General features: G+C 38.9%; 1 protein-coding gene across 6 annotated transcripts in view; it reads right to left on the reverse strand.

Moving 5' to 3' along the window:
• The window catches only part of GHR (growth hormone receptor), a 316411-nt gene that overhangs the window by 12001 nt on the left and 287165 nt on the right, over nucleotides 1-17245 (reverse strand). For all 6 annotated transcript variants that reach the window (XM_075184043.1, XM_075184050.1, XM_075184056.1 and 3 more), the window contains 6 exons: nucleotides 16716-16876; nucleotides 15338-15485; nucleotides 12956-13042; nucleotides 8259-8382; nucleotides 5530-5687; nucleotides 1141-1319 (listed from right to left, as the gene is read on the reverse strand). In XM_075184043.1, the coding sequence (XP_075040144.1) occupies nucleotides 1141-1319; nucleotides 5530-5687; nucleotides 8259-8382; nucleotides 12956-13042; nucleotides 15338-15485; nucleotides 16716-16876 (857 nt within the window). The remainder of the gene's footprint in view (nucleotides 1-1140; nucleotides 1320-5529; nucleotides 5688-8258; nucleotides 8383-12955; nucleotides 13043-15337; nucleotides 15486-16715; nucleotides 16877-17245) is intronic.

A 17245-nucleotide genomic window follows, 5' to 3' on the forward strand; every position in this document is an offset into this window, starting at 1 on the left:
GAGTTGCGTCCGGTAGTACAGGAATTTTGAAATTTGTTTTTTAGGCAGCAAAACAGGAAAAATTTAAAAGGTTGTGCAAGGTAAATGTACTTAAATCAGTGATGGGCAAAAGATGGCCCCAGAGCCTTCACCTGCAGCCACCAGCTCTATGTTCACTATCTGACTTATTCTCTGCTATTAAAAAGCACAGAATACGCCTGAATGGGGGGTAGCTGGCTTCCGTGTCATGTGATCTCCTCTCCACACTGCAGGAAGTCACGCAGCACAACCAATCAGATGAGGAGGAGAGTACGCAGTGCATTTGACACCATGTGCTCTTCCTCAAGCTCTAGCTGTAGTTTCTGATATGGGGCAGGTTCAATTGGCATGTGGGGAGGTATCGAGTCATGTGGGTAGGTCTGAATGACATGTGGGGAGGTCTGAAGGACAAGTGAGGGGTATGTGGGAAGGTCCATTTTGGGGGGTATGTGGTATGTGGGGAGTTATGAAGGGTATGTGGGGATGTCTGAATGGCATAAGAAGGGTGTTCCATTTTGGAAGCATGTGAGGAGGTCTACGTGGCATGTGAGGGGCATATAGGGAGGTCTCAGCAGTATGTAGGGAGGGCTGAGTGGTATATGGGGGCATGTAGCTAGGTCAAGTGACATTTGGGGGCGTTGCGAAGTACATGTGGCATCTGAGAGCTTTAATGGGTCTGAGAGCATGTGGAGGCATTTTATGGCAAATGGGGGTCAGAGAGCATGTGGGGGCATTTTGTGGAAAATCAGAGGCATGTAGGGTAGTTTGAGATGACTGATGGGGTGTCGAGGACGTTTTGGGGCTGTATTTTCATTTTTAAAATTAAAGGTAATGTGCTTCAGCCCTGTTGAAGTTTGGAGGGTCACACGTGCCATCCTTGAATTATGTTGGATTGTCCATCACTAATTTAGATTATGTCAAATATAGAACTTATTACAGTACAATAGTGGACTTGAATTATTTACAAGTACCAAAACTGAACCTGTTGAATATCCTATAGGCAGACTACAAGACTAGAAATTTATTGGTTACTATATTTGTATGTCATCTCTAAAGTGTGTGGGTACCAAAAAGTTTATTTTAGCACTACTACTGACCTAAAGATCAGCACCTAGTCCTTACCGGTTTCCACTCCGATTCATTTGACACTTTTATTTGCACTTCATACTCCAGCGATATCCATCCACTTCTAACATCAGCTGAGGCTGGAGGTTCCCATGTTAACTGGACGTCCATACGTAAGCGAGTCCCACTGATATTGAGAACTGTCCAGTTTAAAGAAATTGGGGGATCTGGTCGCACTGAAAACACAATTAAAACTTGAATGAATGTAGAACTTTTTTTAAGGGCACTGAAATTATAAAATTCCATCAGATGTATATTATATAATATACACTAAAGGCTACAAAAAGAAAGGAGAGAGAAATAAAGTGTATATGGGGCACTCCAAGCGGTATACTTGTTGACTTGTTGAAGTCAATACCTATGCCAATATAAATATTCGTTAGGTACCAGTATAATATCGGAAATCCCTCTCCTTGTTTTGATTTATCTATCCTCCTGATTGCCTCCCAGTAACTATAGGCAGGGACCCTTCACAAAATCCCGCGATCAGTAGGAACCGCACTTGCATACTCCTACCTTATGCCATTATTAACGATTGCATTAGATATTATACCTTAGTAGGGATCTACTATAGGTACACTTATGTTGCTCCTAATGACTGTGAACTATTAAGACACATTCTTTTCACTTATAATTAGTGATTACTATTATAGCTTTTTTCTGATATTATACTGGTACCTAACGAATATTTATATTGGCATAGGTATTGACTTCAAAAACATTAAGGAGTCACACTTAATTATTATATTGGGCTCATTATAGCCTCACTTGGGCAGATAGGCTTACTCTAGCTAATTACTGCCTCTATAAGTGTAGGGGTTAATTTCGGAGCTCTTGCAACATAGTTTGCATTTTATATTTTGTATCACTGTGTGTTTATATGTTTTTCTTTTAATATTTCGCTCTCAGTTCTACTTTTTAATGCATACCAAAAAAATTCAGAGGTTTTAAACTTATACCGCTTGGAGTGCCCCATATACACTTTCTTTCTCTCTGCTTTCTTTTTGTACCAATATTGCCTAGTGTAGGGTGCACCCCTTGGGGAATTCATCCCAGGAAATCCATTTAAATCAGATATCTTTTGGAGGAGGAATTATTGTTATTTTGTCTTGTGCGGTGAAAGCTTTTGTTTATATTCCATACACTAAAGGCTATTTGCTGTTGTAGTTTAACTTGGTGTATTCCCACTGCTGAGAACAAGCGTTTACACAATGGGTAAACTTCTTTCATAATAATTCAGTGGAGGTTCGGCCTCATAATAGTCTGTCCAAGGCATCCAGTGTTTGTTGTGTTTTAATATAACCATTAAAAAGGTTACTCTGAGATCCTCGTCTCTCTTCTGTCAATGCAATTATGGTCATTGTTAACATAGAGATTTTTTTTTGTAATAAACTAAATAACTTGTAGACTTAATGCAGTGTACGTTATATTTCAGCAGACAGTTCTGAAATACAGTCGATTTCAACTCACCAACGGGATTAAACTAATATCTTTCTCATTTGTCTTTGTCTATTGCCAATGAATAAATTAGAATATATAATAAAATAAATCATTGCACTCTGAATAAATATATAGAAATGCTGCCCAATTATATTTAACACTGATCAGCACGAGCCGTCCTCTTAAGCTTGAAATTCCTGCAGTTCAGCACTTTTCCTGGTCTGAAGTTTGTATCCTCCAGGAATATTGTGATGTGCAGCTGCTGATAAGCCTGTCGGTGAATGACTGAGGCCAAAGTGTCTCAGTGATGTAACATATCCCCAGTAAATTAATAGGCTGCGTATGGTTCAGCCTATACAATCTATTTGTAGAATGGTATGTCATGAGGAAAACTGAATAAATCATTCTAAATATAACAATGCTGAAGTTGCGGCAGATCAGCTTGACAGAATGCATTGGAGGAATAAAACAAATTCTGCAAGTCTTAATGTACTAGGATTATAATAGACCTATAACCTAGAAATTCAATACACATTATGTTAGCAGAGCTCATATACATACAAATATTGTACATTTATTGTTTGTTATACCCATTATTGACGTTTTTACATAAACACATAGGGCCTGATTCATTAAGGAACTTAAATTAAGAAGTTTCTTATTTAAGTCTCCTGAACAAAACCATGTTACAATGCAAGGGGTGAAAATTAGTTTTCTGTTTTGCACATAAGTTAAATTCTGACTGTTTTTTCATGTAGCACACAAATATCAACTTTAAATGTCAGTGTACAAATAAGCTATCAAGTATTTGTGTGCTACATGAAAAAACAGTCAGTATTTAACTTATGTGCAAAACAGAAAACTCATTTTCACCCCTTGCATTGTAACATGGTTTTGTCCAGGAGACTTAAATAAGAAACGTCTTAATTTAAGTTCCTTAATGAATCAGGCCCATGATCTATAGTGTTACCAAGCATCGTTTGGCTCAGTTTTATATATTATTAAGAATGTTAATGCCCCCATGTACTCTTGAGAAACTTTTTGTGACATCATCAAACTGTAGGTCAGGGTTGTCCATGCGGCCCAGCACGCCTGCAAATGTGGCCCAGAAGGAGTTTTGGTTGTGGCAAGGGGGCAGCGCTCTTAATGGGAAAAAAAAAAAAATCCTGCAAAAAAAAAAAGAAAGAAAAGAAACTACTTACCTTGCGGTCACGTCAGCTGGTACTCCGGCTCCCCCCCCCTTGTCTCCTCCTCTGTTCGGCGCTCGCAGTGAATGTCGGGCGTGATGTCATCACGCCCAACATCCATTGCGGAGCGCAGCACAGAGGAGACACCCGCGCGAGAAGAGCAATCAGCAGCACAGAATTGGAGAAAAGAAGAGAAGAGGACAGGAGAACAAGCCGATTAAAAGGTAAGTTAAGGGAGATTTTTTTTTATTATTTCAAGGGACGCGGACAAGTGAATAAAAGTCACCTGGTCCTGGAGCATCATGGACCTTATCTCCCTGCTACATACTTCTACTTGTATTACTAATGGGGCATTATATATTATTCTCTTTGGCCCATTATAAGTTGTTATCCCTTAACTAACATAGTGGTGTAATTATCAAAACAGGTCACAATTTGGGGTCACAGTGGTGTATATGTCAGGTACCGCAGGCCTGGTCAGGGCACCCTGATATACAATGCCTGGCTTAAATGCACTTTACTGATATTGCATCGAAACAATACAAAAAGTGATTATAGTATAATAACTAGAGAGGATTTTTTGAACAGGGCGATTGAAAGGTAAGTATAGGGGGATTGAAAAAAAAAATGATAGCTATATATGTATATATATATATATATATATATATATATATATATATATAATATATATATATATATATATATATATATATATATATATATATATGTTAACTATGTTTTCTATGGTTTTTTGGATGATCAGCTATCGTTATTGTTAGTGTATCTTATGTGCGGCCCAAACCAACTCGTCGTCTGCCAATGTGACCCAGGGAAGCTAGAAGGTTGGACACCCCTGCTGTAGGTAGTCCCCCTCATTAGAGAAAAGGCTCCAGATTGGCTCTGAATGATCACATTATGCCTAAAACAAGAAACTAGGGGGGCTCAGGATAGGCTCATTTACAAACCGCAATAGTTACAGACCCACACAGCCTTTTAACCTACATGAATGCACCTACATGTCCTACAAGCATATTACAAGGTGCACGTCCGTCGCCCACTCCACGGTCATTGGACTGAAGGTTATTGTAAAAAGATGGAGGTATCTATCTCTGGGGTTTGCAGATCAACTTAAAAATCTGCATTGTTAAAACAATAAAAACATCACTTCAAAGTCCAACCTACTACCAGCCCCTTCATTCACAGAGTGGGGGGTACAAGCACTGTCCAATACTATTGGTTAAAAATGTGCACAATTCGTTTCTACATTCTATATCACTCTTTATACTTTGCATAACTGACAAGACCAAACCCATACTTATGGGTAAGAAAATTATCACCAAGGCTCCATGAAACTTAAGTATTTTAATGCAATGCGAATAGCTATGTAATTTGTGGTCTATGCATTGTTTGTATGTCACTGCATATATAATCATAAACAGTTCTAGAACACATACAATACATATAATACAGCATTTTCCAAGGTAACACTGAGTCTGATGCATAATTATCCTACTGATACATATAATGAGCAAAAACATATTCAAGAGGTTCAAGCTTGCTCCAAAACAGTGTTTTTATCCAGCAGAGTGTGTAATAATATTCCTGACACTCTAGTTGCTGGATTCCTGGAATTATGGCAAACACTTCAATGTACCTCTTAATCATTCCAACATCCTTGTTTTTATCAGGAAAAAGAAAGAAGAATCATAGAAGATTTACAGAATATTTTATATATAAGATGTCTTGGATAGAGACTTACCAATATCATCAACTGTGAAGGAGTATTCATCAAACGTGACGTTTTCACTGACTAGACGGACTTGATATCCCACCCAAACAGACGTGTGCTCCTTACTGAAATAGCAGCTATTTTCTCCAGCAGACACATTGTCAGGACAGTCAGTCCAATTTAAGCCACTAGAGAGAGGAAACACATATAATACATCTCACATTGAGCTATATTATATCTATTATACTACAAGTAAAATACAAGTCACTTCTAAATGCAAGATCATTTTGTATAAGGGAAAGTGTTGGGAGAAAGAGCCACACAATGGAGTGACGAAAAGACAAAACACAGATTAGTGGGCACAATGGACATAGATGAAGGAACCCCAGGTAAAGCTAGAAGCATCAAAAATATAAACAGTTAAAAAAAGTTATCAACCTCTGCACAGTCGCTCCTCAGTATAACCTCCCCTCTGTATAGGAAATACAGGGCAGGATCCAAAGCCCTTCCATTACTTGAAGCTGGGTCACACCACTGCTCATATCCCTGAAGGACTTAATCCTTCAGATCCATAGCTGTTCTACAGGCTTTGGGCCTGAGTCATTAAGGAAAGTAAGGCAAAAAAAGGAGTAAATGTTCTCTGGGACAAACCATGTTACAATGCAAGGGTTGCAAATTAGTTTATTATTTTGCACAAAAGCTAAATACTGGCTGTTTTTTCATCTAACAAACACATACCTGGTAGCTTTATTTTTACACTGAAATTTAAAGTTGCTCTAGGACTTGCCCAAAGCCAATTATAAACCTGTCCCCACATTTTAAATTTACCTCCCCCTCCAATGCAACATGGTTTTGCCCAGGAATAACGTTACCCTTTTTTATGCTGTGCTCTCCTTAATGCCTCATGCCCTTCATCTGCAGATCTCTACAAAGTGCTATGGAAGACCTATGGATGGATTGTACTACTCGCATCCCCTCCAGAGAGATCAGGCACTCGCTTCAGGTAACAGGGAAAGGTCCCAGGATGGGGCACTCCTCCATTGTTTTCCATAATGGTGGGAGCATGTTATATTAAATGGGATGTAGTTGAAATGGCAACAATGAAAATGTCGCCCATTCAGAATGTTGACATGTTCATTATGTCAAAAGGGTTAAAATGTCAACATTGTGAATGTCAACATAATGCATTTGATTTAAAGCAGCCAGCAGCCTGCCCTCGCCCACACAGCTGGAGTCACCACCGCACTACAGCCGGCTAAACAGTTAAAAAAAATAAAGCACAATGGAACTTAATGTGAAAAAAATAAAATGTCTGCCCCCCGAACAGCTTAACCCTAGTGCTGCCAGCCTAGGCTGGTACTAGCAAAATCAGGGTGTCAACAAGCTTGGTGCCCCGATTTTTCTAGTACCAGCACTAGGCTTTGCCAGCCGGGGCTGGTGGCACTATAGCAGGGAAACTCGCTGCTTGGGGTGCCCCTGTCATAATATATTCACAAGATCTTGATGGGATCCTGGCTTGGCATAAAAAAAACATTTAGGATGACCCTAAACTAGCCCTTCTCTGAAAAGCTTGGGTTGGCTTGTCATTGGGCAGCACGGTGGCTTAGTGGCTAGCACTTCTGCTTTACATTGAGTTTGGTTACTGTATTGGCAGTGTCACTTTTAATCTAATGCATTATGTCAACATTGTGACTGTCTACATTACAACCTGTTGACGGTCACAATGTCGACATTTGAATTGTGGCGACATAATGAACATGTTGACATTCTGAATGTCGACCTTTTAACTGTATCAGCATTCTAACTGCCGAAAGTATGGTGTCAACACTCTGAATGGTGACATTTTCAGTGTCATCATTTTGTACCAACCCTCTTGAATAGGGGTTGGGCGCAAGTGGACAATTTATCATGAGCAATAGCAGTGCCAGGGCATGAGAAAACTACAATGGAAAATAGTGGAATACAGACTTTTTGGACTTGAAAAGTCATACAAAACACATACATTATTATACTCAAAGTAATTTTTCAACATAATGTCCTTGTAAGTTCTTTCAAAAACATATTGTATATAATGCATAATGTTAGGATACGCTTTCATGTACTATGAACTAGTATGTAGTCTTCATCTTTCCATACATTAATTCAACAGAATTAGGTAAATAATAATTTAAGGGGATTGTACAAATTTGAACAACCCTCTGGTGTCATATTTGTTACTGAATGAAGGCTACTATGATGACGATGGTCCCTCTAAGGGAGCGGCAATGGAATGTATGAGGAGAACAAGTGAATCAGGAAAAGGGATGCACCATCACTAAAATAATAAAAAAAAGGTTAAGGTGGATTGGAAGCAATCATAGGAATAATAGAAAAATAACCCATTCCATTCCTGGAGCTCTAACTTCTGGGCATGACATTTACATAGTGACACTTTTCAGTCAATATTTTTTCCGCTGTAAAACGTACAGAACTAATGGCATAGGTAGAATTCAGTGCCTCAGAAACTGAATGGTTAATTTGCATATAATCGTTGCTCAAAAATAGGGAACCCTATCCTACGCTTATGAGTGTCTACAAGAGAGGAACAGTTTGCCTGCAGTTTGTATCCTGTCTCAGTGCTGGATTGTGTCATGCTCCTATATAAATAGCACAATCAGAAAGCAGTGATCCAGAAGTAGCTTAGTTGCATTACTAAAGAGATATGTAAATAGAACATGTACACAATATTTGTAAATAAGTAAAAAAAAAAAGAACATTACGGTTTCATATACTGCAGCTTGATCAGGCCTGATTGGTTGTAAAAATCTCCATTTGTCCAATGACATGTGAATGTTTCCTGCTGCGGGGAGCGGCACTGTGTAATAATGGGCCATCCAGGAGGATCTAAGAGAGAACCAACGGGCCTGAGTTAACGGACATGTTGTAAACATAAATTAAATAGAAACAAATACGATGCTTCCTGAACAACATGCATGGCAAGCACAACATGCAAAGACAAATGAACAGATGTATTTAACTGGCGTGTGTTTAACTGAGAAGAGAAATGACTAACTGGGGGTCAGGGGCCATTTGGGGCTACCAGAGAAGCATGATGAGAGACTAAACTGTTCAGCTAGTGTTACTTTACACTGCTGGTCCTGATTCATTAGTGATCTTATATTGTGCATAGAGATGGTCACTGACCCCCGTGTTTTGGTTTTGGATTCGGTTTTGGATCTGGATTACCGTCGTGTTTTGGTTTTGGTTTTGCAAAACTGCCATTGCGTGTTTTGGTTTTGGTTTTGGTTTTGTTTGGTTTTGTTTTGCTATTTTTTTGGAAAATCCATGTTTTTGGGCCTAAATTAACCCAATTTAGTGCTCCAACTGTTTTAGAGACAAGTAATCTAATTGTTGAGGTAATAAATCATCCAAAAAAACAGTTTAATTCTTCGTTGGTAGGCCTATTCTACACACAAAACAGATTGTCTTCCTCTCCATCTATGCATATTGGCAATGCAGCCATCGTCTTTGAATGTATATTACACCCTACACTTATAGTTAAATATGTAAAGAAATGGAAAAAGCCAGTTTGGTTTCTGTCTCTCAAGGCCCCCCTCCACTTGTATAAAATACCAAAAAATTCAGCCATTATAGACTGTACAATATTAATTGACATGGAGAAAGCCAGTTTGGTTTCTGTCTCTCTAGGTCCCCCTCCACTTGTATAAAATACTAAAAAATTCAGCCATTATAGACTGTACAATATTAATTGACATGGAGAAAGACAGTTTGGTTTCTGTCTCTCTAGGCCCCCCTCCATTTCTATAAAATACAAAAAAATCCAGCCGTTATAGACTGTACAATATTAATTGACATGGAGAAAGCCAGTTTGGTTTCTGTCTCTCTAGGCCCCCCTCCACTTGTATAAAATACTAATAAATTCAGCCGTTATATACTGTACAATATAAATTGAAATGGACAAAGGCAGTTTGGTATCTGTCTGCATCAGATCCTCTCTCCACTAGGAGTAAAATAGAAAACTATTCAGCCGTTATATAATCTAGAATATAAATAGAAATTGAGAAAGGCAATTTGGTATCTGTCTGCATCATAATCATCAACATCATCATTAGCACCCTCGTCGCCTACACAAATCTCCCCCTCATCCTCTTCTAATTCCAAAGTGGCATCCTCAATTTGGGTATCACCGGCTACACTCGGGCTATTAAGGCACACATCAGCAGAATGCTCACGATTAGACATCCCACTGTTGGATGGACTCTCCACAGGGATTGTTGTCATTTGTGAATCAGAGCAAATATTCTCCTGTAATGCCTCACTGTTATCTTGCAGCTCAGCTTTGACGCGTAACAGTAGTTGTGCACCAATTGTAGGCTGGGTAACTTTTTGGGATCTGCCACTAATAGCCAAAGGTGAAGGCCTCATTCTCTCTTTGCCACTGCGTGTGTAGAATGGCATGCTTGCAATTTTTTTTTTATCGTCACTTAACTTTTGCTCAGTTACACTTCTTTTTCGCTTCAATACAGTAAATTTTTTTTTGGTTATTGTTTTTTGCCCTAATTTGAAAACACTCTGTTGTTTGACATCGCCTTGGCCAGATGACGTACTGGGAACACTAACATCAGGACTGGTGACAGAACCTGGTTGCTCATTCAGATCATATGTGGACTGCTTTGAATCCATTCTGAGCGCAAACCACTGGGGAGTGCTAAAAATTATTTAGTAGATACTGCTGACAGATATGACTTTTGACAGCCAGAAATATTAATGCACAATTAGGGAGGACACCCCAAAAGCACTGAGGAGTGCTAAAAATTATTTAGTAGATACTGCTGACAGATATGACTTTTGACAGCCAGAAATATTAATGCACAATTAGGGAGAACACCCCAAAAGCACTGAGGAGTGCTAAAAATTATTTAGTAGATACTGCTGACAGATATGACTTTTGACAGCCAGAAATATTAATGCACAATTAAGGAGGACACCCCAAAAGCACTAAGGAGTGCTAAAAATTATTTAGTAGATACTGCTGACAGTTATGACTTTTGACAGCCAGAAATATTAATGCACAATTAGGGAGGACACCCCAAAAGCACTGAGGAGTGCTAAAAATTATTTAGTAGATACTGCTGACAGATATGACTTTTGACAGCCAGAAATATTAATGCACAATTAGGGAGGACACCCCAAAAGCACTGAGGAGTGCTACAAATTATTTAGTAGATACTGCTGACAGTTATGACTTTTGACAGCCAGAAATATTAATGCACAATTAAGGAGGACACCCCAAAAGCACTGAGGAGTGCTAAAAATTATTTAGTAGATACTGCTGACAGATATGACTTTTGACAGCCAGAAATATTAATGCACAATTAGGGAGGACACCCCAAAAGCACTGAGGAGTGCTAAAAATTATTTAGTAGATACTGCTGACAGATATGACTTTTGACAGCCAGAAATATTAATGCACAATTAGGGAGGACACCCCAAAAGCACTGAGGAGTGCTAAAAATTATTTAGTAGATACTGCTGACAGATATGACTTTTGACAGCCAGAAATATTAATGCACAATTAGGGAGGACACCCCAAAAGCACTGAGGAGTGCTAAAAATTATTTAGTAGATACTGCTGACAGATATGACTTTTGACAGCCAGAAATATTTATGCACAATTATGGGGGACACCCCAAAAGCGCTGGGGAGTGCCAAATATGAAGAAAAAATAATAAACCTCTATCCTCCTCTCTGCACTAGCGATTTTGGTTAGAGCAATTGCAAGAACAATATTGTATTCTCTGTCCCTGCTCTAATTAGCCTATGACTACACCCTGCTCTCTCCCTCTGTCAAATGGCGATGGATTGCTGTGGAGGCGTGTATTTATAAAGTTGAAGTATCGCGAGAACCGAGCCCCGAGATCCGACGACGTCACAATGACGTTCGGCCTCGATTTGGATTCGGAATGGGCGGGAGAGTACCGAGCTGCTCATCTCGGTACTCGGATACCCAAAGTTCGGGTGGGTTCGGTTCTCGGAGAACTGGACCCGCCCATCTCTAATTGTGCAAAAGTTAAGATGCTTATTTTAAGAAGAAACAGGGAGGTAAGAGTGAAGTTAAGATGAATTTTCATCTTAACTTAAGAAATTATTCACTTACGCAGTGGATTTTGCTTCTTATCTTCCATGCACAGAGTGGATTTGCTTAAGATAAGCAAAAAACGGAAGATAAGAACACTAATGAATCAGGCCCCTTGTCTTTAGGATGACAAAACTACATCATTTTCTATGCAAAAGATGCGTGGGCAATGGATGTTGTAGGGTTTAGGACAGATATTGGCGGCAGGACCATTTTTTTTGGGTGAGTGAGCTAACTAATGGGCACTGAGAACCCAAGGGGACTCGGACGCTCAGGGAGCTCCTACCTGGGAGTCATTTGTCTACTAATTTGCAGTATGTTGTAATTAGACATTACCAATCAGATTTTTGTAAAACGCTCTAAGCTACACCTAGATCGTGCATTTACATTCACTATCTAAGGAAGGGGAATAAGCTCCACATTTCACGAGCACATGTCCAATCCTTGACTTAACCTTTAAATGTCTATAATATATGGCCAAAATATTACTAAGTAGGGTTAATGGCTTGGCTTGTTGGGACTTTTAGTTCCACAACAGCTAGAAAGCCACATGTTGACTAAGAGAGCTAGTCAGAGGAACTGTTTATTTAAAATGATCATTGCTCACCAGTTATTATATTTGCCGTAGCCTAACTACAAGTTGTCTCTGCTTAAGTAGATATAATACAGAACTGTCCACTCCGTTCAGCCGTCCCAGTGGGAGGCAGCTGTGGAAGCGCTTAAAGAATAGAGCCAAGTGTTTAGACATCGGTCTCCAAAGAAAAAGTGACGTCATTTCACACAAATTGATTAAATAATTGAATTATCATTAAGGGGGAAAATTTAAACAACTGAAATTGTGGATATTCAGAGTCGGCTTCTCGCACATGTGTTGGGTTAACCCGTCTCTGGGAATGATATAAATCTCCCAAACGTGATGCGGTCAGAAAATTCACATCCTTTAGGTTCACTGGAGGAAGTATTTGATTAGTGTAATGTACACAACTGATGTTACTAATAAGTAGTCCTACCAAAAAAGTACAAAAACATTTAATTTCTACTTTTGCAGCAGAAAACCAACCAAACAAACAAACATTTTAAATCAGTATCTTGAATTTTACTGCCACCAAAACCTGCTGCTTAGGACAGCTGGCTCTTTTGCCTAATCTATCCACACACACCGCGGATGTGGCAGGTGTCTGTTACCAACTAATCATTCAAATATGGATGTTGGTTACCTGCTCACTATGAAAATAATACAAGGCTGATAACAAAAAGTTGTTCAAAAGTTCAACTCTATTAAAATATACACAATATTAAGCATTGTAATAATAATATTACATGTCTTTTTCACTTCCTTCTGTATGGGCCCTCTGGTATTGACAACTGTAGAGCTTAGAGGGTCTCCTGGGTTTGAAGTAGGATACTCTGAAAAAAAAAAACAGATGACAAAGAAACCACTTTGATATGGGTATAGCAGAACCTCAAAAATTATTTACTAAGAAGGCGCAAGACAAATTGTTCATCGTTCTAGGAAGAGCTGTTACAGTTATTTTTTTATGGAATATATTGTGGAATTTGCATGTGGTGAGTAAAAGCAATCAGGGACTGATGTGATAGATATTTGTAAGCTTTACTGATCAGTGTCACTTTCTAATATTGCATGAAATATGAAACTGTTACACTGCTAAAACTATAGAGGAGACTGATGGTAGATATCCCCAACGCTAACTGCTCTGACCCATTGACATGGCGATGTGTGTGGACATGTCTGCAAAGTATGAATGTCCCATAGACAGAGGATTCCCCGATTTTATTAGATTAAGGAATTATTCTACTACTCTGCATTGTTGAGGCTCGTGCTTACATTGGCCAAGGCTTGATTCACCAATAGATTACATGCTGAGACCTATTTCAGCCTTGATATATGCTTTTGTTAGCTCGCAATTTATCTGTAGCCAACAAAATGTCAATCTGAGATAGCTATTGTAGCCAAGACCCGAAATATCAGCCACCTGAGGTGGTGTGATGAGAACAGGTCAAACTTAGGCTCCTCACAAAGGACACCCATAATTAGACAGATTTAACGCTCCTGGGCTGTGAGCTTATAGAGCAGGGTGATGATGAGAGCAAGAGTCAGGTCAAACTTAGGCTCAGCTTGCGGCTTACTCATCACAAAGAAGACGCCCATAATTAGCGGTGGAGCTCAGTATAAAGGTGAAATGATCTTCTAAGGTGCCTGTAAAATATAGGCTATGAGCGAGTTTATCTGACCAATGGTTGTAGCTAGCTGTGCACTTCTGGTTTCAAAAATGACCCCATGAATATATTCCACGTAATTCTATGAAAAAGTGTGCAATTATTTCATCTCTTTCTTTTCCAGAGCTCATAGATTATACAGAAAATTGCTGTTAACAGTTCTAACAAGAAACAGGAAACAGGGAGATTAAGTGCTATGTGAGAGGAGTGAGAAATAAGGCAAAAGATAAACCAACAATTTCCAGGTGCAGATTTTGCTAATTATAAAAATACGTGAAAATGCAGATTCATTTTTACTATGTGGATTGTCCAAAAAATTTAAAGAACTCTGCCAAACACTAAAAATACAGTATTGCACGGAGTCAGCTGCACTAAAATAAAAAATAGAGTTATAGATATTTCATATGCAAATGAGAAGATTACACGGGACAACATTGCTCAGTGGGATAGTAATAGACCCTGGTTGATCTAGTAAACATCACGTAAACTGTTACTATTACTTATTTTTTTTTATTTACCAATTAATCACCATCCAGTACTACATTTTTCATTTTGGGCAGACTAATCCCTTAAGGTGTAATAATCCATCTCCCGGGACAACAAAATGGTCAGACTGAAACAAAAAGTCATACTACCATTGTTTTTCTAACAATTCCAAGTTTGAAAAAAAAGTATAACATTTAGGGGTATATTTACTAAACTGCAGGTTTGAAAAAGTAGAGATGTTGCCAATAGCAACCAATCAGATTCTAGCTGTCATTTTGTAGAATGCACTAAATAAATGATAACTAGAATCTGATTGGTTGCTATAGGCAACATCTCCACTTTTTCAAACCCGCAGTTTAGTAAATATACCACTTAGTGTGAGTAGTTGGGTACGGTTTACCAATTACGAGAACTACAACAAGGTTGACACCTATAAAAAAAATTTGACTGGCTAAAAACATGAATAGAAGAAAAACAGACTTACCTGAAAACCGAAACTCCAGATGTCTGATGGCAGCGGCACGCTGACAGGCAGTGATTCCGAAGACCCAGCTGTCCAACACTTCAGTGTGACGTCAGCGCGACTTAGATGTAGGTTAATTTAAAGCGGCAATGTGTGGACCCCGCCGGTTAAGTTTTTAAACACTTAACCTGCGAGGTCCTGGCATTGCCACTTTAAATTAACATTGATTTAAATCACGCTGACGTCACACTGAAGTGTTGGACAGCTGGGTCTGCGGAATCACTGGCTCCCAGCATGCCACTGCCATCGGACATCTGGAGTTTCGGTTTTCAGGTAAGTCTGTTTTTATTCCATTCGTTTTTTTAGCCAATTGGATTTTTTTGTAGGTGTCAACCTTGTTGGTATTCTTGTAATTGGTAAAACGATTACCACCGAGTGTGATCACTTTGGAGCCCATATTTATAACCATCGTATTGTACACGATATAGTAAAGTAAATTAATAGCTGATACTTACCTATTGCTGTAAAATATGGGATCACTGTTACATCACTGTATTCCCCAAATTTTTCATTCCCTCGCTGTCTGCATCGGATTCTGACCAAGTACTCATTGTCTATCTTCAGCCCATACACAGGTAAATACGTGGTGGACACTACATCAAACTAAAACAAAGAAATATTTAACATTCATAGCTCCAAACCACTCCTAATTGTTTATCAGTTTGTATTATATTGTAGACGTAGACACTGGTAAAATGTACTTTGTGGACAAGGTTTTGTGTATTTACATCAGCTCATACAAATCATTTCTTTTTTTCACAGTTCACTATATATGGTGGCTTATCTCTGGTATTTGCGTGTGCTTGCCACAAACTGTGCTTATTTTTGTAGGTGGGTAGTGTTACCCTGGTGGCCACTGAAGGGAGAGGGGAGTTCCTCCTCTCTAAGCTATCATGTACCACAAAGCAATAGTAACTCATTGAGTGGGTTGAGTCTTCCTTTAGAGCAGTAGAGGAAAGCAAGTAGAGAGAGACAAGGGAGCAGTAGAGAAAGAAAGGAGTAGCAGATGAAGGTAGACATGGTGATTGTCAAGTATGAAGCACTAGACAGCCACACTGCTTTACACCTACAATTTGTACATTTGTTGTGCACCTCAATTAGTGCACACAGATTTGAGGAGCAAGGTAACCACAATTTGCACCAGCCTAAAAGGTGGCAGAGATAGAGTCTTGTACTATATTCGTAATTGTGACATTAGCAGTAGTTTGTTATATGTAAAAGAAGGTAAATATGGGCGACGGTAGTAACACTTATCATTCTTATTGCCTAGTAGAAGGCTTGGATAATCCATGAGACAGCACAGGCAAGTACCTAAGGTATTGAACACATAGGAGCAGAAATAGGGTGCCTGACTATACATTGTTTAGTGCTTATTGTGCATTATTTTACCACAGCAGGAATCCTGAACCCATGGGCACAAAAAGTGAAACATCATTGTACTTATAAGGGGTCATCATGATCCTCTTGTTGGAAGCCTCTTTCACACTTTTGACTTTAGTAATTAGTAAAAACTAGTCAAATTTGACGTTGTTTTGTAACAATCCTCCAACTTATTAATAATTGTACTTATTAACAATAGCATACTTAATTTGTAGACAATAGCCAGGGAATCTGTGGAATCTAAGCATTGTGCTAAGGGAGCGCCGCACTTATGTACTATTGTATTTGTTTTATATATGTCTTTTAGGTTGTGGTGGAACCTGAGTACATAGTGGGCACTGGGCAGTATACCTAGTAAAGCGCCAGAGGCATACAGGAACACATTGTTTTATAAGGTACGTAATGTAGAACAAGTGAGATAAACTAGTGAACATAGTAGATTTTAGTTCTTACCGGATTCCATTGTGGTTCCGTTGTCTCCTTAATTTGCACTTCATATTCCAGAGTCATTGGACTGGTGGATGAAAGTGGATGATCCCACGTTAACTGGATGTCCATAAGTAAAAGATTCACGTTGACACTCTGAATAGACCAGTTTACTGCAATCGGGGGATCTGTTTCCAGAGAACACACAATAAAGGTTTGAAAAATAAAAACATTATAGAGCAACATATATTTAAAGGGGTTCTGCAGTAAACAACTCTATGTTTACATGTAGGGTACAATATATCTGGTTCTTAATGCAGAATGACATGTGATCCTCATTGATGAGTCATTTCCTAATAGTCTGTTCAGTACAGAATGTGGATGTACTTCATAAGTGGGAGACATTTATAAAAACTGGAGCATGCCCAATGGCCATAAATCTGGTTTTATATCATAAGCTAACCTAGAAAAGTGACAGGGTTTGGTTTGGTTTGTTGCTATTTCCTGCTCCGTGCGCAAGATTTGGGAAATGTCCCACGTCTGCATTGCATTATCTC

The sequence above is a fragment of the Mixophyes fleayi genome, chromosome 1 (assembly GCF_038048845.1).
Source record: "Mixophyes fleayi isolate aMixFle1 chromosome 1, aMixFle1.hap1, whole genome shotgun sequence".
Taxonomy (NCBI): Eukaryota; Metazoa; Chordata; class Amphibia; order Anura; family Limnodynastidae; genus Mixophyes; species Mixophyes fleayi.